Source organism: Pelobates fuscus, chromosome 3, assembly GCF_036172605.1.
Source record: "Pelobates fuscus isolate aPelFus1 chromosome 3, aPelFus1.pri, whole genome shotgun sequence".
Taxonomy (NCBI): domain Eukaryota; kingdom Metazoa; phylum Chordata; class Amphibia; order Anura; family Pelobatidae; genus Pelobates; species Pelobates fuscus.
Window position 1 is genome coordinate 113812750 of NC_086319.1, and position 22216 is coordinate 113834965.

At 37.6% G+C, this 22216-nt stretch overlaps 1 protein-coding gene across 4 annotated transcripts in view; it reads left to right on the plus strand.

Annotated features, from left to right (window-relative positions):
* FNIP1 (folliculin interacting protein 1) overlaps window positions 1-21284 on the plus strand; it is a 91713-nt gene extending 70429 nt beyond the window's left edge. For all 4 annotated transcript variants that reach the window (XM_063447428.1, XM_063447430.1, XM_063447429.1 and 1 more), the window contains 7 exons: window positions 4623-4769; window positions 7019-7188; window positions 11681-13103; window positions 14393-14561; window positions 15317-15514; window positions 18573-18688; window positions 18933-21284. In XM_063447428.1, the coding sequence (XP_063303498.1) occupies window positions 4623-4769; window positions 7019-7188; window positions 11681-13103; window positions 14393-14561; window positions 15317-15514; window positions 18573-18688; window positions 18933-19011 (2302 nt within the window). In that variant the 3' untranslated portion in view covers window positions 19012-21284. The remainder of the gene's footprint in view (window positions 1-4622; window positions 4770-7018; window positions 7189-11680; window positions 13104-14392; window positions 14562-15316; window positions 15515-18572; window positions 18689-18932) is intronic.
* The last annotated feature ends 932 nt before the right edge of the window (window positions 21285-22216 follow it).

Consider the following 22216-nt stretch of genomic DNA (forward strand, 5'->3'; position numbering starts at 1 on the left):
CTGTTTTTATTTTTTTATTTTAGTATTTGTTGCTTTGGAAGCAGAATTATAAGTGTTTGGCCAAGTCATGGGATACAGTAATAGTCACGTTTCAAGGACATGTGATTAGTGAATATCCTTTTCTTACGGACAGATAAGCTTTTTTTCAATTTTTACGTAATGGCTATAAAAATTGACTTCTATTTCTTTACTCTTTTCTTTAAAATCCTGCAATCACATGTAGGTCCATATAGTCGAAAGTCCATAAATTAACCTTTATCCTGTGCTTAGTCAGTATAATTTGTCTATACCACATCTTGGTAATAAAAATAATAAAAATCTTGGTAATAAAAAAAAAAACACTTCAGTTATAATGTGTAGGTAAGATTTCTATAAATCAGGAGGACCATGCATCATCCGATCAAACCCTGAGGTTCTCAAATATGAACAAAGGCCATTTATAGGTTTAACGTAAAGACACTCTGTTTGGTTTCAAGACATACAGCAGTTTATTTCAACATTCCACTGATGACCTTAATTCTTAATTCAATGTTACCCATCAATGGAACATTAAATGTTTTAAAAATGTGGACCAACATTCAATATCCTTCTGACAGTTTTATTTAAATACTCATGAGATCAGCCATATTTGCTCAGTGGTTGTTTTATAATATCTGGGAAAGAATATGTTCTATCTCGTAGTTTGCATTTTTTTATGTATGCATTTATTTTTTTGAATGTGGTAGATAAATGGCATACCATTGGGATGCAAACCCAACACTTTTGAGAGGAACATTTGATGTTTCAGAACATCTGTTTAAATTAGGGTCCCTCAAAAAATGTTTGTCTGAAGAAATTAACTCGATATCTACCACAAACCTTTTTTTAACCTTTATGAAACCAAGTACGGAATTAATACAATGCAGATTCCAAGTCTATCCATTCCAAGCACCACACCAGAAGCCTCACTTGTCTTTTAAATTAAACTTCCGAGAACAGACCACTTTAATTAGAGAAAGGTCTTTTTGGAACATTAGGATTTTCTACATGTAGTGGATTGGTATCTAAAAAGTGTTTCATTTATCATTTTGAAAAGACAAACATGTCATGCATTCAGCTTTTTACAGATGTACAGTTTCAATGCCTTTTGTCAGAATTCATAAGGCAGCAGGGAACAGACACACTTCATGTGTTAAATATGTGCTTGTTGCAGTACTCGTCTCAACATATATAATTATTATAGGACTGGGAATTTCCAATAGACCTCTCACCAAGGGCAAGTGACTTCAGCTTGCCCTGGATCAGTTTCCAATGTGGGGTAAAACAGCAGTGGCCACAAGCTTTACAGAATCTGGCTAGAGCCACCGCTTGTAGCATTAGAGTTTAGCTGAGAGGTGCTGTGTAGCAGCGATTTCTAAGCACAGCTCTCGATGGTTAGCACTGTTATAATGCTGCAAGAGAGGTGTGTTTAGAATTGGGTCAAGCACAACTCCCTGTAGCTGTCACTGCACCCTGCGGATAAGGGCAGTACCCCTGAAGTGCAGGTGGGAGGGATTGTCATGAAAGGCTACGAATAATAAGGCAAAGGATGAAGAATGGATGGGGACAGTGGGAGATGAAAGAACATAGGGGGAGGTAATATGAATGAGTGGAAGGAGGGCTATGGGAAGAGTTGATCTGGACGAGAGTAAGAAGCGCTATGAGGAAAGGAAGGGTCAGAGGGAGAGGTGACATAAATGAGAAGGGCTTTGCAAAGAGGTGATATGGCTTGGATGAGAAGCATGGCAACAAGGTGAAGATGGGTATGAGACCAAGGGAAAATTAAAGTGGCATGGATAGGAAAATAAAGGGTGCATATGTCCATACATTTTCATGCACATACAAACCTGCATTCACACACATTCCTTTTCACAAATATACCTTTAAATGCATTATCATTTATATACACACTTGCACTCTAAATAAACATCCCTGCATACACATATTCACATTGCAAACACCCCCCCCCCCCCCCCCCCCCTGCATTTACTCAAGTAGTGTGCATGCTGTTGTGGTGGTGAGTACATTGTAAGTTTGGCTTGTAGCTTAGGAATATTTGAGCCCTGTCCCTGAGCCCTCAGTATCTTTGTTTTTTCAACTGTGCATTTTTGTTACTAAAAAAGAATGCAGTGATGAAAAACCAAAAGCCACTTTGGATAACTATACACTCTTAGCAGGTGCACAAATTCCTCCGTGTAAGTTTACAGTAGGACATATTGGCAAGTGCTAGACTTTGGGTTCTGTTTCCCATAAGCTGTCTCTAATTTTAATCCAGTTTCGTGTATGAACTGTTGTAAGAAAAGAGTGGTAGCTTTGAATTTTTGTCTGCCTGTTTTCATTAAGGTCAAGGGCATTTTGCCCTGATTATGTGCACAGCAAGAAGTGTCCTTAACAGGAGATGCTAGGTGGCCCAGAATTCTGCGGACTATGAACCCCAGTGGTAATCTTACCACGTGGTGTTTATCAGGGCTGGATCTGTGAATCTCACGAGGTATATTAATGCAGCCAGATGGCTTTAACTACCTGTGAAATAACCAGCCATCTCATACTGCAGCCAGTGTCCTGAAATTACCTAATTTAACCCACAGCTAGCAGGGCTTTGCATAATTTGGTCCACAAATTATCTGTTAAAACATTTGATTTGGTTTTAGATTCTCCAACATATTTACATATATGTTTGCATAGTTATATTTTCATTTTAATTATTTTATGTGACTTAATATATATACATATTTAGTAATTTGAGAAGCCCTTTTTTTGTTGTAAAATAATGGATAATGCAATTGACTGGAACATTATTATTATTCCACTCATTGACATTATCCTGCCTATTGCATTTATTAAATTCATTTAAGAGTGTTAACATTGCATCAAATCATTTCTCAACATATTTCCCATCTAAGAGTTCAGCCTTGGTGATCCAAACTCAATTCTCTACCGGTTTTAAAGTAATTTTAGGGAGGCATAACTTCTGCTTTTAGTTGCTCAAATACTTGTAATCAGCTTCCTCCGTGTGCAGAAACTTTAGTATGAAGTATGATCTTAAAGGACCTATCACTTTTAAATTTGACATTTTTATGAAAAAAATTGTTGGAATTTTCTTAATTAACCTTTTCCATTCACCATTGTCATTGTGAAGCAAATTTCTGTGACCTTGTATTCTTGCTGCTGTTGATTGTAACTTCCAACATGTTAAGTTTTTGACTATTGTTTGCAAAGATTTGTATTTTTACAATGGCAAGCCTAACCTTTAAACCAGAACCTCTGTAAAGCAGTTTGTTGTGGTTAAATGGGGCTACCACATAAATCCAGTCTACTGTGTAAGAGGGGGTTAAGTGCCATGTTTAACCCCTTAAGGACCAAACTTCTGGAATAAAAGGGAATCATGACATGTCACACATGTCATGTGTCCTTAAGGGGTTAAAGAGGGAGAGAAATCAACTGAAACTGGGTGTGGGCATATGACACATATAACTACCTGCCATGCCCTTGCTCTCTGAGCAAAAATACTCTTATTTGTTGCATGGAGGTTTCCCTTTATTGAAGGCACATGTCTGCTGGTAGGCTGCCAGTAGAATCTGATCTCTGCCAGAGGCTACCAGAATAGTAAATAATGTGTCACAAGACTTGGTCTATCTGCTCACAGCAAACACATTTTAACACCTTCTGGAACCGATGGCCCTTAACCCTTAACAAAGTAAGTTGTTCATGTGCAGTTTGTTTAAATTAGAGCTTGTGAGGCGTGTGTTCATTCATGGAGGTGGTAAATCATCCAAGTACCATAAAATGCAAGGTTAATGAATTAATTTTTTTTGGACGTGTCCTTTACTTGCACAGCGAGTCCATCATGTTTTTACTCTGTATTATAGTTAACATGTATAGTCACAAGCAGTTTTCTTGACATTGTGATGTTGTAGGAAAGCAACACTGTAATACGTGCATTTAACACAGAGAAATGATTTAGCTTTTGCCATTTTCAGATTTATTTCTGAACCTGTGTACTTACAGGTTCAACCACATTTCCTAATAGAGGTTTTTCACCATAAAACAGTGACCCTGCAAATCGGAAATAATCTACATATAACTTGAATTTTTTTTTTTTTTAAATCAGATACATACCTATACAATGTACAATAAATTTGGTGACACTGTAAGGATTGTATACTAATGTCTGAATTGTTGGATATTCAAAGTCGATTTCAAATTATAGGGTCCAATAAACGAATTAGAAATATTCTCCAAGTCAATTGTGTTTTCAGTTTGTCTTTTGGCCTAAGATTTTAAATTCACTTTTAATTCCTGATACTTTGCATTTCTGAAACTGGAACTTCATAGTTATACACATTTCAGCAAAACAACAACAAAATAAAAAAAAAGTAGATGAGTTTACTCCCAAAATTAAAAAAAAAGAAAACAAATACCTGACATACAAAAACTTTGATCAGGCATCAGTAAACTAGCTCTGCCTCTAAGATTTTTATGTTAGCAGCAGTCTAAATGAAACAAACCGCATTAAACAACAATTTGTGTTTATTATTACTGATAAATAGAAGCACGTGTTGCCTTATTATTTTACTAAACTGAAGTCTCTTTGCTTTTACCAGAACAACGATCAGTAATTTATACACCATGCCAAGGATTTCTGAGCCTGTCTGGTTGACCATGATGTCTGGGGCACCTGAAAAAAATAATCTCTGCCATCGCTTCATGAAAGAGTTTGCCTTCCTCATGGAATACACCTCGAAAAGCCAGTATGTGTTTGTTTTCTTTCCAAATATATCTTAAAGCAATCCTGCTGCTGTCCTTGGGATTTGTCATGTAACAAAGTACATTCTGCCCAAGACACGAACACCACTTCTGTGTACCGAAATGACATTAATAATAATGTTACTGCAATGTAACATTTGGCAATTTATATACTTAGCAGTTTGCAGAGGTCACAAAATAAGGCCACAAAACAAAGCAATCTGTTTTTCAATACCATTTTTAATTTATCTGAAGACTTTCAATATGTTGTACATACTAACAGTTTCACAAAACATATTTGTGTATTTCACCTGTGTTGTTTAAAGAGGAGTTCCATGAACCATAAACACTACACCTCATTATAGTGGCTATGTTGAATCTTCCCCTCTCCACCCCCCATTTTCTATTAAAACCAAAGGCCAGCTCATCTGTAGCCACTCCGATAAGGCAGAAGATTCACTTTTGCTTCATCTGTTTGAAGCTGTCCGGTCTGGAGATTTTGTGTTTAGAGCATCAGCTGGTACAGGACTTGGTACATTACAGAAAATATATAATCTCTGGCTTGTTGATGAATCACATCAGGCTCTGTTCCTTTCATAGGATTAGAGGATTATTGCAGATGTCAATTTGTGTTTGTTTTATATCAACAAAAACACTTACTGAAAAAGAGCTAAAACAGTCAACCTATCTATGACATTCATTATAACAACTGGGAACAAATTTGTTTAAATCTTGGAAAATAAATATGAATGGTAATTGTTATCATGAATTAAGTTATATGCATAGTTTGGGCTTTCAGATCCCACTTTTGTATTTAGTTATTGTCAGCAGGAAGCTTGTTGGAGTAACTTTAATACTTTTTTAATATGGAAAATATTCCAAAACAGAAGGTCAGGCAAATGTACAACGTGGTAAACAATAACCCAAAGTCCAGAGTACTTTAACAATCCAAAATTACCATAATTGGAAGTCTTACAGGAAGAGCCAGTAACGGTCTTTGTATATGTTTAGAGCTGTGATGCTAAGATATCAAAAGTGCAAAATAATGGAGAAATCATTATATTCCGGACATTTCCTTCTCATTGTCCTCACAGCCATGGATGTTAAGTATCAAAACAATGAATATATCTTAGGAAGGAAAAATAATTCACTAAAACAGAGGAACAATCAAGATAGCTTTGGATACTATAATAATTATATCCATAGGAAAATAATCCAGTTTTTATATGTGTTTGGACTATCCCATGGTATCCTATATGATTTCTTAGTATGCTATATATTGCAGAAGAATGGTTTCCAAACCTGTCCTCACAACCCAGTAACAGTCCAGGTTTTTTCAGTATCTCCATTGAAATAAAAAAGGGAAGTACATGAATCCTGGATTGTTGGTGGGCCATTGAGACTGGTTTGGGATTCACTGCTCTAGACTATAGCTGTATCTTCTAATGCTGACACTCGAGTCTTGTTCCTCAACTTACGTTCCATAGACATAGACAGGGTGCTACTAGGGTCCAGTAATGAAGCCAGCCATTGCTGTGAATACATTAGAAGAACATGCACTGTACCCAATGCAACTTGCTGGCCTTCCTCTATAAATTGATTAATTCAGTAAGCCTGTAGTGTCTAGAAGTGAGGCATTATTTTTTAATTTTTTTCTGACTTGAAACAACCTTCGACTCACTGAAGACAATCATGATTTACCATTGCTCGTATAGGTAAAAAAAATAGTGTTATCATAGTGTGCAAAACAATCTGTAACAGATTAGCAAGTTTTCAATATAAAAATTCTTTGGGGAGCCTTCAGAAATGACAGAAATGTGTAATTAGCATTTGTGTAGTTAAAAGGCTCTGCAAAGTCTTCCCGAAGACTGATTGCTTTCTCCTTTACCCTCCTTATACAGTGCCACTTCCAAATGGTAATGCTATAGTCAGCAGTACTAAACATAGCCTTGGGGGTGATTGCCAGCCAAATATTAACTCATAGTGCTTCCCATTCACAGCTGAACCTAATTAAAGCCCTATTAGCAAGGAACTCTGTTTTAACAAGGTAGAAAAACAAACTGTACACAGATCTTCATTTACATGCTTTCAATGTATACCCACTTGATCACATGCCATTTCCAAACACATACTAGCAGAGATCTTGGTGTTCATTAGCTGGTGAGGTAGATAGTATTTCCCTGCATGTTTGTAGCTAGATGCCATCTATTATCTTGTGGGTTAACATATATATATATTTTTTACCCTCTTCCAGTTTTTTGCCAGCTCTGCTTACTGCTCTTCTTACAAATCACCTTGCTTGGGTTCCAACAGTCATGCCCAACGGACAGCCTCCCATTAAAATTTTTCTTGAGAAGCATTCGTCGCAAAGTGTGGATATGTTGGCAAAGACGCACCCGTACAACCCACTCTGGGCACAGCTGGGTAAGATGAGGGCAGAAAAAAAATAAAACTGCAGTAGGATGTATAAGCTTTGAATTCAGACTATGCTTGGCTTCTTGTCAGGGTTTATAGGTCAGTATTTTAACACTGTCTAAATAGTGAGGAAAATCATGACATGCTTTTGTTTTGCCAATTTAGCCACATATAAAAATAATAAGTAATTCTTTCAATTCTATATAATTTTTTCACAAACGGTGCCAGCGGCCTGACCATCAGAATCAGCCAAGGACTCCCCTTCGCAAGGATTACTGAGGCAGGAAAGAAAGTTTCATAGGAGATAGTGCAGGTGATTGAAAGGATTGCTGAGAACCAGGACCGCAAATGCAGGAAGAAGATATTAAAGTGTAGAACAGGCATAGGCAACCTTTTAGTAGTACTGTGTGAAGACATCTTGAAGTCCCTTGGTGTGCCAATCTTTATTTTTATTTATTTTTTAAATTGAGGTGTGTATGTTGTTGTATTGTGCTTGTGTTATTTATGGGTGCTGCAGTTGCTTTGTAACTCTACAACATTGTATTTGTGTGTACGCGAGCTGTTAGTGTATTTGTTCACGTGTAGTTTGTGGTATTGTGTATAATACCTATATATGTAAGCAGAGGGCTTTTTGGTGGAATTGTGTGTGTGTGTGTGTGTGTGTGTGGATGATATATCACATTGTGTGTTTGGTGTTGTGTATGTGAGAGGCTGCTTGTGAGGTTGTATACGTGTATGCGGATTGCCAGTGGTGTTGTGTTTGTAGGGACTGTGTGTGTTTATGTGTGGGCAATTTGTATTATTTGCTTCTTCTGCAACTCTGTGTATATCTAGCAATGTGAATGACTTTCCTGGGGTCCAGTAGGGAGACAGGTATGGCCAGGAACAGGTCAAGGGCAGGTACTACAGGGCATTGTTACATTGAGAAAGGGACTGGGGGTCGCAAAACATTTATTTGAAGAGCATAAATCAAACAAATGTGGGTTGCACAAGTGGGCCTGATTACCCAAGAGGCTCATTGTATGTTTCTCTCTGTTTTGCTATTTGATCTCTCTGCTGCTGGAGTAGGAGCAGTTTATATATTTATGCTGCACTTGTTGAATTTATTTCTTTTGCTTTTTGACACTGTAGTCTGCACACTCATATATGTATTCAGTATTTGCAAGCAGACAGCCTGTCTAATGATGTCACTGCATTTGCGGAGTGAAGTAGGGAAGACCATGCACTTTGTGTCTGGAGATTGTCATTTTTGACAGTTTATAAAATTGCCAATTTTCAAGAACAATCAGCACGTTTATATTCTAAGAACTAGAACAAACCTCTAGCATATTTTATTGCAAAATTAAACTTTTCTGCTAGATTGTATGGAAATCCGCTTTCGTTTTGTACTGTAATGATTTGTGATACGCATATTTTAAACGTGGTTTGAGGGTTTTTCACTTCAGACATTTGCATTGGGTGTGTCAGATTAACTTTCACTTTGGAGCTTAGCTTTGCTGCCATCTACTGCCAGGTATGGGGTATGCATGAAATGCATTTTGCTTATGTTTAAATGGTGGTAACCGTACTAACTAATAGTTTAATGTCAATAGATTATGTAGGTAGGAATCAAAGATAATCATCTTATAATTTATATTTAATTGATAGCAGGATTTTTGAAAAACAAACTACGGTAGCTATAATGTTGTTGCATAATAAAGTGATAGAAGGAAGCTGGTTCACAAAACAAAATCTTAAAACAAAAACAAAAAAATGTATTTGCCTTACTGGGCTGTAAAATCAGGCAGTCAGATAAGCTTTGAAAAAAAGTTTTTATTTTTATTTTATATGAAACAAATTGATGTTGAGTGGATGTGCTGATCTGTCTGCCTTACCTGCTTGATATCTGCTAAACTCTGGCTCTTTTTGGTTTGAAGTTTTTATCTCCCCATTGGGTGAATAATAGTGTTTTGGGCTTTAATATATTGTTTGAACAAGGTCCATTTCATTGCTTAATCTGAGCAATCTTTTAGGCTCTCAAACCATTGAAAGAAAAAATATATATAATTGGACTAATGATAATTAGGTAATTGTCCTCTAAATAATAATCTAATTTAGTTCATGTAAATCTGTGAAATTTTCTCTTGTAGTGTAAGAGACTTCTTCCAAAATTATAATGTAGTTGTATCAGGTTTATTTATTAAACCAGAAACTTGGCATAGAATTCCAAATTTTAGGCCATAATAGGGGAGTTGAAAAATAGCTGGTTTACAAATTTGTTTATTTTTTCCTAAAATCGGAACTTCCCTGGTCAGCTCTTAGCTTAATGAATGACCATGCATACGTCCCATTTAATGTTATGTAAGTAAGAGTGCTATAATCCTGTTTTTTTTGTTTTTATATATACCGTATATATTATTTTATTTATTTTTTTGTTGTGCACAAAATTAACAAACAGCCTTAGTACGCCACAACAGCGGTATCAAGGTATATTAAAGTTTACTGGGCAATACAAGAAGTGACATTTGCTATTCAGGCACATTTTTTGTTTTAGTAGAAGCAAAGTTTTAACGGTAAATTTTTTTTGTTTTTGTTTAGTAAGCTAGCAAGGCATACATGTCAAATTACTATATTTTCCAATAATTCCATAAAAAACGCCAGAGTTGGATTAACAGTTCTATCATGAGACTATACATTTAAACTTCATTCCCACTATATTCACCAGCAGGCAATTGTCCAATTTGGCTGTTGTACGGCCATTTTAATGTATGAAATAAATAATTTTCATTCTATATTTCCTATATATAAACTAGCAGGATCAGACATGTCTTAGTCTATTTATGCAGAGTAAGAGTATGGAGTGGAACTGGCTAGGCATACCGGTCTAGAATCTATAGGAACTTTGAAGCAGAGTCGGCTCTCTAGACAGGAAAAGTGCTGTAACAGACTAGGTTGAATTAACATGCTAGGCAAACTAAGTAAAATTATACAATAACTGGAGCACATTAAATTTAAGAAGGTGGTCTGGACAGCAGTGATCGTATTATCACATTACAAAGTATCGGCAGATGGTTGTAAGTCCCAGTATAGTCACTGTGGCACTGTCCTGGGTGACAATTAAACAGTCAGCTTACACCTGAGATTGGGAAATCTTGTGCAAGAGTATGAAGGGTCAGGAAGGCAACTATATCTGGCCGAGTTGTGGAGCATCCCACCTGCCCCAGGTCGGGTTACAGGCCTGCATCCTTGCGCCACGGACTTGAGATCCCTAAAAATTCAAGTCCTTTCCCCTTGGAGTGAAACAGAGGAACCTACGAGCACGGCGCCGCTAAGAGTGGTTTGTCCTCCGTCTCTGTGTGCGATGCTTTGGGGTCGTGCCCCTCTTGGCCTTCAACCCAGGCGGGCTAGTAGTTGTGGGTAGATGAGTGCCAAAAGAGTGATCGCCCTGGGAGGTTCACTCTGCAGCCAAGTACTGTTCTCCTGAGTTTCCCCTTGTAGCGGAGGTGCTATGGCCACCTGCCGTGCTACCGGGGCATCACAGAAACGGGTAAAGAGCTTTTCCAGCCGCTCCATGAAGTTTCCTGTAGGGTTAAGATAGACCACCTCATATTGTGTGTGTCGGGGCTCTCTCAGGGAGAGGACAGCCACCATCTTGTTAAGGTGCACAGCAGAGGAGGTCAGCTTGATATGTTTGCAGACCCGTGGGGACTGGGATGATCCCCATCAGTCCAGAGGTGGGGGAGAACCGATCTGCACAATCTCGTCAGGTCAGCCTGTCAGGGCGCCAGGAGAGCGGCCGTCTCTCCCACGCCAGGTCCGCCTGTAGGCCGAAAAATAGCTGCGTGTTCGCCCCTTTCAGGCAAGTGTTGTTGTGCAGTCAGACATGCAAATAGTCAGTCGCTTAGTGCTCTAAATCATTGCTTGGAGCAGGAGCTCGCACAGCATGTGTTTGCTCCTCTCGGATATCAGGCCCCTCCCCCTCGCTATAATCCTTTTTATCTGTTTTTGTAACCAGGAAAAATGTGTAAATTATGTGCTGTTACATGGTTGATGGCCGAAATGTGCTAGCAAACCAATGACTTGAATATCAAACTACAAAATTCAAGCCAGAATAGGCAATTTAAAGAAAAGATATTCAGCTATTTTACTTTGAATTTTGCTATTTGTTTTTCATTTCTCCACCATTTGCTGTGCAACTAATCGACTACAGTGGATTTTGTGAAAAAAAAAGAGGTGAAAGTCACTTGCTGTATGTGATATAATGTAAAGTACAATACTCCTTTCTATCCCAGGGCCTTGATGGGCCAGTGATTCCTGAGCCTTGAAAAAGAGTCCTCATTAATATATTTGATTAGGTTATAAAGGATCATATTCATGTGTTCAATTGTGCCTTTTCTTAGTTTCATGGTTGTGACCAATGTTGCCTATATTATACATTAGAAGTAAAACTAATGAAATATTTTCCAGACATCTGTTGATATATTAAATCTTTTTTTTTTTTTTTTTTACTCTTTATTCATAGGGGACTTATATGGAGCGATTGGTTCTCCTGTGCGTTTGGCACGAACAGTGGTGATAGGCAAACGGCAGGATCTTGTGCAGCGGTTACTCTACTTTCTAACCTACTTCATCAGATGCTCTGAACTCCAAGAGACACATCTTTTGGAGAGTGGGGAAGATGAGGCCATTGTTATGCCAGGCACAGTCATAACTACAATGCTTCAGAAAGGAGAGGTGGAAGAGTCAGACTATGTACTTATAACCATGCACAAGAACAAAGGGTGTTTGTTAACCAGAGATGCAGATGAAACTGCACCTTGTGAAAACAAATGTCAGTGTTGTAAATGTCCTCTTACAGACTCGGAAAATAGTAAAATAGATGCGACCCAAAAAAATGAGGTGCATGGCACTTGTAAAAATTCTGTGGCAGCATCTTTGGATGCAAGTCCGACATCCCCTCTTTCTGTTGGTCAAGAGGAAAGTGAAACCTCTTATTCCAAAATCTACAAGGACAAACCAAGATCTTTCTTGGATACCAAAATAGAGAAAGTAATTAACGTAGGGGCTGCTCCCCTTGATAAATATAGCATGCCAGTAGCAGGGATTGAACCAGCAGTGAAAGTGGAGAAGGGTGAAAAAACATTTGGTCTTGAAAGCTTGTCCGTCAAAGGAATGGGAAGCAGTGAAATTTTAGTAGAGAAAAAGCCTCCAGATAAGCCCCAGTCTGTGGCAATGCCTTGTAGTTCTGGTTTTCCTTTGAATAAGGTAAAATTTCTGATTGGAGATTCTATGTCACCTGACTCGGATATAGAGGTTAAAAGCCAGACTGTAGTCAATCAGATTAATAAGCACCAAATTACTCAAGGGAAGGAACAGAAAACACTTACTGCTGTACAGAAGGTCGAGACAAAACTAAATATTGCGGACCAAAAAAGTCGAAGTGGTTCTGCTGAAAAACTTCACAGAGTAACCAGCAAAATTCAGAACTGGAACATGTTTCAAGCAGAAAACCTTAGTGTGTTTGATGAATACTTTCCGGAGGATGGTTCTATCGAAGCACCGATTATCGGTGAAATTCCAAGAGAAGATATTAAGGACAGATCAGATTGTGACAGCAGTTTAGGACTTTCTAACAGTCTGCACACAAACCATAACAAACCTGCTTCTAATTTAATACATTTTTCTCATCCAAATTTATGTAAAAACTGCTTTGCTGAGCAGGACCAAAGAGACAAAGTCTCTGTTTCTGTCCCCCATGGGGATAAAGAAAACTCTCAAGTTCCCCTGAGCACTGATTGGGACATTCCGAGGAACGAGAGTTCAGACAGTGCATTGGGCGACAGTGAGAGTGAGGATACAAGCCATGAGAGTCACAGGCCAAGCATACACTATTATGGAGCTGAACAAGAAGATTGGATGGAGGAAGAAGAAATTTCTTTTCCAGGGTAATCACATTTGAAAATGCATATTATTTTTGTATTTACACAGAGTGGTGGAATCCGTACACAAAACTTCAGACTCCTCAATTTTAGTAACTCAGACTCCACAGCACATAACAATTATATACTATAAGGAATCGGAGTCGGTGGTACCATAATTTGAGAAGTCGTTGTAGAACGTTTCATGTACCGACTCCACAGCATGGCATTTATTGACTTAGAACAGTCTATAACCGACAAATACTTAACCCCTTAAGGACCAAACTTCTGGAATAAAAGGGAATCATGACGTGTCAGACATGTCATGTGTCCTTAAGGGGTTAAAGTGTCTGTCTTCCTTTCTTGTCAGTGAAGAGTAATTATCTCACTCACAAATATGTCTACTTTTATTTTTTGACAATTTTGAAAGCATGCTCTTCTTAAGCCAATCATAAACTAACCTTACAGGGCATAGATTTAATTTGTTCACTCTGCTGGCAAATTGTTAGCAAATGTATAGTTATATATTTTTTTTGTTTGTTCTATTTCTGTTTTTAAATACCTGATGTAAATATTGCACAGTGAATGCACTGAATCCAGAAAAATAGGTTTACATGTAAAAGTGCACAAAAAATATAAAAAAAACAAAAAACAATGAAATTTCATTGTGTACGTATGGTTGCAACTGTGTTTTAAGGTGTTGCTAAAATTCATGATGGTTTGCTTGTAAGCTTGTTTTAGCATGGCTTTCTTTATCCCTTTCTCTAATTGTAAAGCACTGTGGAATATGTTAAGTATATAAATACTAATTAATTTAAATAAAAAATGGGTCAATATTTAATATATATTTGCCTATGAAAAGAGAGCCCCAATGTGATTTAATGGCACCTGCAGTGTGTATTGACGTACATGACAAAAAAGCATTACAAAGGCTTAACAATTAAAGGGGCGCTTTAACCCCTTAAGGACCAAACTTCTGGAATAAAAGGGAATTATGACATGTCACACATGTCATGTGTCCTTAAGGGGTTAAACTCCATAAAAACCACAGAGGCTGTAGTGGTTATGATTCCAGCATGAACGCTGGCATCCATCACCTGGTTTTCTTTAGAGGTTTGGCGGCGCAGAGGGATCGTCAGGCGCCTGGACCCTTGCCTAGCATATTGTTATTAGTAATAATAATTTTGTCCCACTTTGGACAGCACTTATTTGTTGAGCATGTTGACGGATGTGCTTCGCCAACAAGTTTAGTTCTACATTTATTGCAACTGCAGAATTGTTTGCAAATGACTGACATAATATGAACTGTCTCACAGGTCGAAACTGGTTGAAGTAAACTCTGTAAAACCCAACATTGCCAATTTTGGGAGATCTTTGTTAGCTGGCTACTGCTCTTCCTATGTACCGGACTTTGTTCTTCAAGGGATAGGGAGCGAGGACAGGTTAAGGCAGTGCCTGATGTCAGACTTGTCTCATGCTGTACAGGTAAATTATATTAAAAGGAACCTTCATGGAGAGACACATTTTAAATTGGTTCTTCTGATATTATGATGTTGATTGTTAATATAAGATATGATCTCACTCTTTGCATTTGTATTAACCTTAATTCTTTTTTGTTTTTCTCCCCTTTGCTCTTCTACAGTCTTTTACTTAATTTTGAGTACTAGTTCTGTCTGATATTTTTCTTTTTCTTCTTAATCGCAATGCGCTTTTCATTCTTTCTTTCTTCAAAGCTTTTTACGGTTATATTAAGCTTTAATTTCTGTTGTATTGCTTTTTTTAAATACGTAGGGCATCTTTTTCAAAAATATGTTTAGGTTAAAACAATGCACATATTCTGTTGTCATACAATCAAAAGAGGCACCATTTTTAAAGGGACAGAACTGTATGTTTTTTGTAATTATGAAATATCGCGGATTTAGGGAGACTTGAGCTACTTGCACTTTAGTCACAAACTTATCAGTTATAATTTCAGATTAAATTAATAATTTAGCAAAAACTGAAATTCAGAATTACACACAAAAATTGTTAATATGGTGTGTCAAAAACACAAACTGGCACTTTTTTTAACAAAAAATAATCTTTTATTAGCAAATTGTATAACTGGTAGGAGGTAATAAAATATATAACCTACATGAAGTCAATTGTAATATAGTCAAGATTTGATTATTACTTACCTAAAATACTTGACCTTTTTGTCCAAAATTAACATCTGACTTTTTGTTGTTTTACTTTTTAAGCATCCAGTTTTGGATGAGCCCATTGCGGAAGCTGTCTGCATTATCGCAGACGTAGATAAATGGACAGTGCAAGTGGCCAGTAGCCAGAGACGGACAACAGATAACAAACTGGGAAAAGAAGTGCTGGTATCCAGCCTCGTCTCCAGTTTGCTTCATTCCACTCTCCAGCTATATAAACACAACTTGTCAGCAAATTTTGTGAGTATGATTACTTATACGTATTTATTTTTGTATCAAAATGAAAAAACCTTCCAAAATGATTTATCTACAGAAGTCACCATTAAAGTCTGAGACTTTGTGTCGATAAATCATTTGCAAAGTGTTTCTAAATACCGTATATACTCGAGTATAAGTCGACCCGAATATAAGTTGAGACCCCTAAATTTACCCCAAAAAACTGGGGAAAAAAAAATTCTAAATAAAATTAGATCCCCCCAAAATTATATTAATTGAATATTTATTTACAGTGTGTGTATATAATGAATGCAGAATGTGTGTGTGTGTGTATAGAATGCAGAATGTGTGTGTGTGTGTGTGTATAGAATGCAGAATGTGTGTGTGTGTGTGTGTGTGTATAGAATGCAGAATGTGTGTGTGTGTGTATAGAATGCAGAATGTGTGTATAGAATGCAGAGTGTGTGTGTGTGTGTATAGAATGTGTGTGTGTGTGTTTTTTTTGTATAGAATGCAGAATGTGTGTGTGTGTATAGAATGCAGAATGTGTGTGTGTGTGTGTGTGTGTGTGTATAGAATGCAGAATGTGTGTGTGTGTGTGTGTATAGAATGCAGAATGTGTGTGTGTGTGTGTGTATAGAATGCAGAATGTGTGTGTGTGTGTGTGTATAGAATGCAGAATGTGTGTGTGTGTGTGTATAGAATGCAGAATGTGTGTGTGTGTGTGTGTATAGAATGCAGAATGTGTGTGTGTGTGTGTGTATAGAATGCAGAATGTGTGTGTGTGTGTGTGTGTATAGAATGCAGAATGTGTGTGTGTGTGTGTGTGTATAGAATGCAGAATGTGTGTGTGTGTGTGTGTGTATAGAATGCAGAATGTGTGTGTGTGTGTGTGTGTATAGAATGCAGAATGTGTGTGTGTGTGTGTGTATAGAATGCAGAATGTGTGTGTGTGTGTGTGTATAGAATGCAGAATGTGTGTGTGTGTGTGTGTATAGAATGCAGAATGTGTGTGTGTGTGTGTGTATAGAATGCAGAATGTGTGTGTGTGTGTGTATAGAATGCAGAATGTGTGTGTGTGTGTGTATAGAATGCAGAATGTGTGTGTGTGTGTGTATAGAATGCAGAATGTGTGTGTGTGTGTGTGTGTATAGAATGCAGAATGTGTGTGTGTGTGTGTGTGTATAGAATGCAGAATGTGTGTGTGTGTGTGTGTGTATAGAATGCAGAATGTGTGTGTGTGTGTGTGTATAGAATGCAGAATGTGTGTGTGTGTGTGTATAGAATGCAGAATGTGTGTGTGTGTGTGTGTGTATAGAATGCAGAATGTGTGTGTATAGAATGCAGAATGTGTGTGTGTGTGTGTGTGTATAGAATGCAGAATGTGTGTGTGTGTGTGTGTGTATAGAATGCAGAATGTGTGTGTGTGTGTGTGTGTGTGTGTGTGTATAGAATGCAGAATGTGTGTGTGTGTGTGTGTGTGTGTATAGAATGTGTGTGTGTGTGTGTGTGTGTGTGTATAGAATGCAGAATGTGTGTGTGTGTGTGTATAGAATGCAGAATGTGTGTGTGTGTGTGTGTATAGAATGCAGAATGTGTGTGTGTGTATAGAATGCAGAATGTGTGTGTGTGTGTGTATAGAATGCAGAATGTGTGTGTGTGTGTGTGTATAGAATGCAGAATGTGTGTGTGTGTGTGTGTGTGTGTGTGTGTGTGTGTGTGTATAGAATGCAGAATGTGTGTGTGTGTGTGTGTGTGTGTGTGTGTGTATAGAATGCAGAATGTGTGTGTGTGTGTGTGTGTGTGTATAGAATGCAGAATGTGTGTGTGTGTGTGTGTGTGTGTATAGAATGCAGAATGTGTGTGTGTGTGTGTGTGTATAGAATGCAGAATGTGTGTGTGTGTGTGTGTATGTATAGAATGCAGAATGTGTGTGTGTGTGTGTGTGTGTATAGAATGCAGAATGTGTGTGTGTGTGTGTGTGTATAGAATGCAGAATGTGTGTGTGTGTATAGAATGCAGAATGTGTGTGTGTGTATAGAATGCAGAATGTGTGTGTGTGTGTGTGTGTATAGAATGCAGAATGTGTGTGTGTGTGTGTATAGAATGTGTGTGTGTATAGAATGCAGAATGTGTGTGTGTGTGTGTATAGAATGTGTGTGTGTATAGAATGCAGAATGTGTGTGTGTGTGTGTATAGAATGCAGAATGTGTGTGTGTGTGTGTGTATAGAATGCAGAATGTGTGTGTGTGTGTGTGTATAGAATGTGTGTGTGTGTATAGAACGCAGAATGTGTGTGTGGGCTCACCTTTCAGCTCCACTGTAAGTCTCGCGGTCTGCATGCCACGCGGAGCCATGGCAATGCCCTGACGCCGCGGCTCTCGCGAGACTTACAGTGGAGCTGACCGGCACGGAGAAGGGAGCTGACAGGAGCTGCAGGAAAGATAAGTTACAGCTCGCTGCCAGCCCCCAACAGGACCACCGGGCTTCTAATGAGCCCGGCGGTCCTGGTCTGTATTATGGCAATGTAAGTTGCCATAATACAGACAGTGACTCAAGTATAAGACGAGTGGGGGGTTTTCAGCACAAAAAATGTGCCGAAAAACTTGTCTTATACTCGAATATATATGGTATATTAAATCTTTTGTAAAGCATATCAAATCAAATATGTGTGATGATGGTGTTATTTTAAATGGCGCTTAATGCTAGCTTTATCTTTTTGGTTATTGGTTCATGGTTGTATTTGGAAAATACAGAAAGAGCAGAAGGAAGAAATTTATTTTACAAAGTTTGAACCTCTCTTTTTCCCTACCCACAATGTTTATTATTCTTCTTCTTCGCATACCACAAGAGGAGTGTGTCAGGCTTTTGCGTTTGCATGACCGCAGCACAGTCACAGCCTTTATACCTCATTTAAGAAACACTCTCCAGGACTGTGTGTGTGTGTGTGTGTGTGTGTGTATACACGCGTGTGTATGCTTGAATAACAAATACCATTCATATCATACGAATCTATATTCTTAGTGTTAATGGAATATTTTTTCTTATACGTTATGATAACATTATCTATCGCTTCCCATAGTGTATCATGCATCTGGAAAATCGGCTGCAGGAACTGTATTTTAAAAGCCGGATGCTGTCAGAATATCTGAAAGGTCAGACCAGAGTTCACGTGAAGGAGCTCAATGAGATTCTTGGGTAAGACCACAACTCCACACTATTGCATTTTTTTTCTGTAGGCAAACAGTGACTAATTACTTTATCAAAAGAATCAATACTGTGCAAGCAGACATTTGGAATTAATAAAATGGCCACTTTATAGTTGAACAAACATTTAGCTCAAATTCCAATTGTTGTTTTGGTCAAAACTTTGACAATTGCCTCCGTTCTTACAGGGTTAAGAGATGTGCGAATGATATTTATTTTCTTTCTTTCCAACCAGAATTGAATCCAGTGATCTTCCTTTGTTGGCAGCCGTAGCCAGTACTCACTCTCCATATGTTGCACAAATCCTTCTTTAAAGGGAATGCAGGAAATGAACTCCGTTACTTAATACCTGGAGAAAATATTCGTCTTTTGGACCTTTTCACATCTCGGCAGGAGGGATGACAGACGTATTCAGTGAAACCAATAGGTCATATCAGTACCTGCATCGGTGAACATAGTCAGCGCCAAAATATCGACAGATTGTGCTTTGCATCATTGATCTTTGGGGTTTGCAAAATGAAACTTTTTTTGAAAAGGGTACCATGCAAATTAAAATAGGCTCATTTTTAAGAGTATCAGAACTGTGGGATTCTTTATTTTTTTACGAACCTTTTAAACAAGTTATGGGGACTTTGATTTTTGTTTTTTCTTTGTAAATAGGTCTGTAACACAGCATGAACAAACAAGCCAAGGATGGATATGCAACGTCCGGATTTTACCTAATTTAATTTTTTTTGCTAATGTTTTTTTCTGTTAATCTTTATTGGCACACATTTCAAGGAAAAAAAATGCTATTAATGAAGAGTTCAAATATAAAAGCTTTAGAATTTCTACTAGGTGAATTGCAAAACTCCAAATAATATAGGTGTATTGCTTCCTTCTTCTTCAAATAGGCTATTCATTACTATTGCCTCTGAGAGAATGTTATATGCATTAATTCCTGTTGGGACATATAATGCTCTAAAAGTTATAGTCAACCTAGAAAAAATGTTGGTGTGTCCTGTAAAGTTAACCAAAGAAAATTGTCCTGTCAGTTTATTTTTCTGTCCTCTTACTTTTCCTTATGCCCCAACATCTTAAGAGAACAGGGAAGTGTTAGGAATACAATCCTGTATTCCTAGTGCTTTAGTATCCTGTCTCTAGTTCTAGCGGTTCCTCCCACCCTTTTCCAATAAATTTGAATACAATAAATCTTCTAACTTACCTTTCTCCAGCCCTGAGGCTCTCTTGGTACTGCTTACCTCTCCCCCCTGCAATGTTATAGAGGAGCAATGGCCATCTCTACAATGGTCCAATTCAATGCTTCTCCTAGAGGAGCATTTGAGACCTGAGGCACATGCTCATCCTAAGCTTCTCCATAAGAAAGCATTGAATAATTACCTTCTAATGGTGCTTACATGTCATGTGACTGAATTTTACTTGGTCCGTTTTGTGGAAGCACCTCTAGTGGCTGTTAGAAAGACAGCCACAAGCGGTGGCTTATCCTTGCCATATATACATTGCAGTTTCTATTTAAAAAAACAACTGAAATGGAAATTTGCTTAAGCGCGACCCATTACCAAAGATTGCACTCCCCATTAGAAAAAGTATTTCAGAATTGTATTATGCTTCATTAAAAAAAAAAAAAAAAAAACCACCCTAAGAAATCGAGGAACAAAAAGGATTAGTTTAAACGTAAAACCTGCAAAGTTTTGCCACTTTAATAAGACATTATTTCCTAATTAGTTCTAAACATACTGCTGCTATGGAAAGAAAATAATTTAGCCTGTCACCACCCTCTTATGTCACACAGTTTCACGTTAAAGGGATGTACCAGTACAAGACCTGGACAATTTATGATCATGTTCATAGTTTTTATTTTTTATTTAATGTGCTTCAGCTGTGCATCCACCCCACCTACCTTATTTCTTTTTGTCACTGTCCTAATAAGATTGTACTCACTTTGGAGTCCATTTATAGCCTTATATGGTAGATTTCATCATGCCTAGAATGTTCTTATATTAAAGGAGGATTACAAAGTTGTGTTCCTAGTTGTATAGCATCCTCTACCCCACTTTCCCCCCCACCCCTTCATTACAGCCTCTCAGCGCTGAAAGGGTTAAAATACATTTTGACACCTGATTTCAGCACCGATGTCCCTCTGTGCTGAGTGAGGCTCCTCACGTGCATTAGGATTTGCCCGTAGGAAAGCATAGTATCCGTGCTTTCCTATGGGGTGTTAGCTGACGCTGGATGTCCTCCTGCAAAGTACTTCCAGTCGCTATCTGGTAGACCTCCACTAGAGGTGGAGATAACCCTAAAAGGTAATTATTGCAGTTTTGTAATAGCTGCAGTAATTACAATTGCAAGGTTAAGAGGACAGAGACAGTGTACCCAGACCATTTCAATGAGATGAAGTGGTCTGGATGCCTATAGTGTTCCTTTAAAAGTACTGTGTCCCTGTTACTTTGCACTACCACCTGCTCTACAGCCTTCAGTAGAAAGTTGACTGCTTAACTCTGGATCGGCTACATCCAATAAACCCCTTAAGTAAGCTTAAGTGGCACAGTATCAGTTGAGATCTCAGCCGCTCCCTTATTTTGGGAAAGCAAATATAGGGACTTAAAAAATAAATATACATTTATTATCTTAAAATGTATTTTTTCCTGTGCATAGAATGCATTAAATCTGGATAACTAGCCTGGAGCTTGCCTTTATAATTGATTTTTAACATGGGATTTTTTATTTTATTTTACTTTTTTTTATTCTTTTTACAAATTACAAAATTATTTATTATTCATCAGAGTAGTTCCAACACCACGTTTTATGTTCTATGAAGGTAAATAATCCCTGAGGGTATGATTTTAGCTTTTTCTACTACCTCACATTCGAACACAAAGTCAATCTTTGCAATAATAATTATTTCTGATGTAAATAATATAGTGCAGTGCTAATAAATATTCAAACAAATCTTCTTTCCCTTTAGTAGTTGTTTCTACTATAGCATACAGCACAAGAGTCCTGTTTTCTGCAAGGGGACTTCTCGTTGAATTCCACGGCTTCTAAAACCTGGTGTTTATTTGATGTCTATTTGTTTAGTGTTTGAGTGTTTATTCACATAAAAGTGAACTGAAAACCGAATTACAAATTGTAGGCCAAAGCTGCCCAATTGACAAAAATAAATACATCTTCAACTTGAGTATAATCTCAGTTTAGATATTTTAGCCTGTTTCAGTTCAATGTTGAGCGAATGCATCGTTTGCGCTTCATTTTTTCCTGAGGTCAATATTGTGCTCACTTTGTTGGGATATACTAAAAGCTGGATTTAATAATATATTTCACATATTTAACTTTGCATAAGTAATTTTATTCTACTCCTCAAATTGATTCTGGGTTTGAATTTAAGTTTGTCTTCTGTAGTCTTGTCACCGTTTTGAGATAGAATAACCATATGGGGTTGATTTATCAATACTTTGCAGACACTTTGTCCATTTTTGGCAAATTGCTGGCGCAGTTTATTAAAGCTGTTGGCTTTTTTAT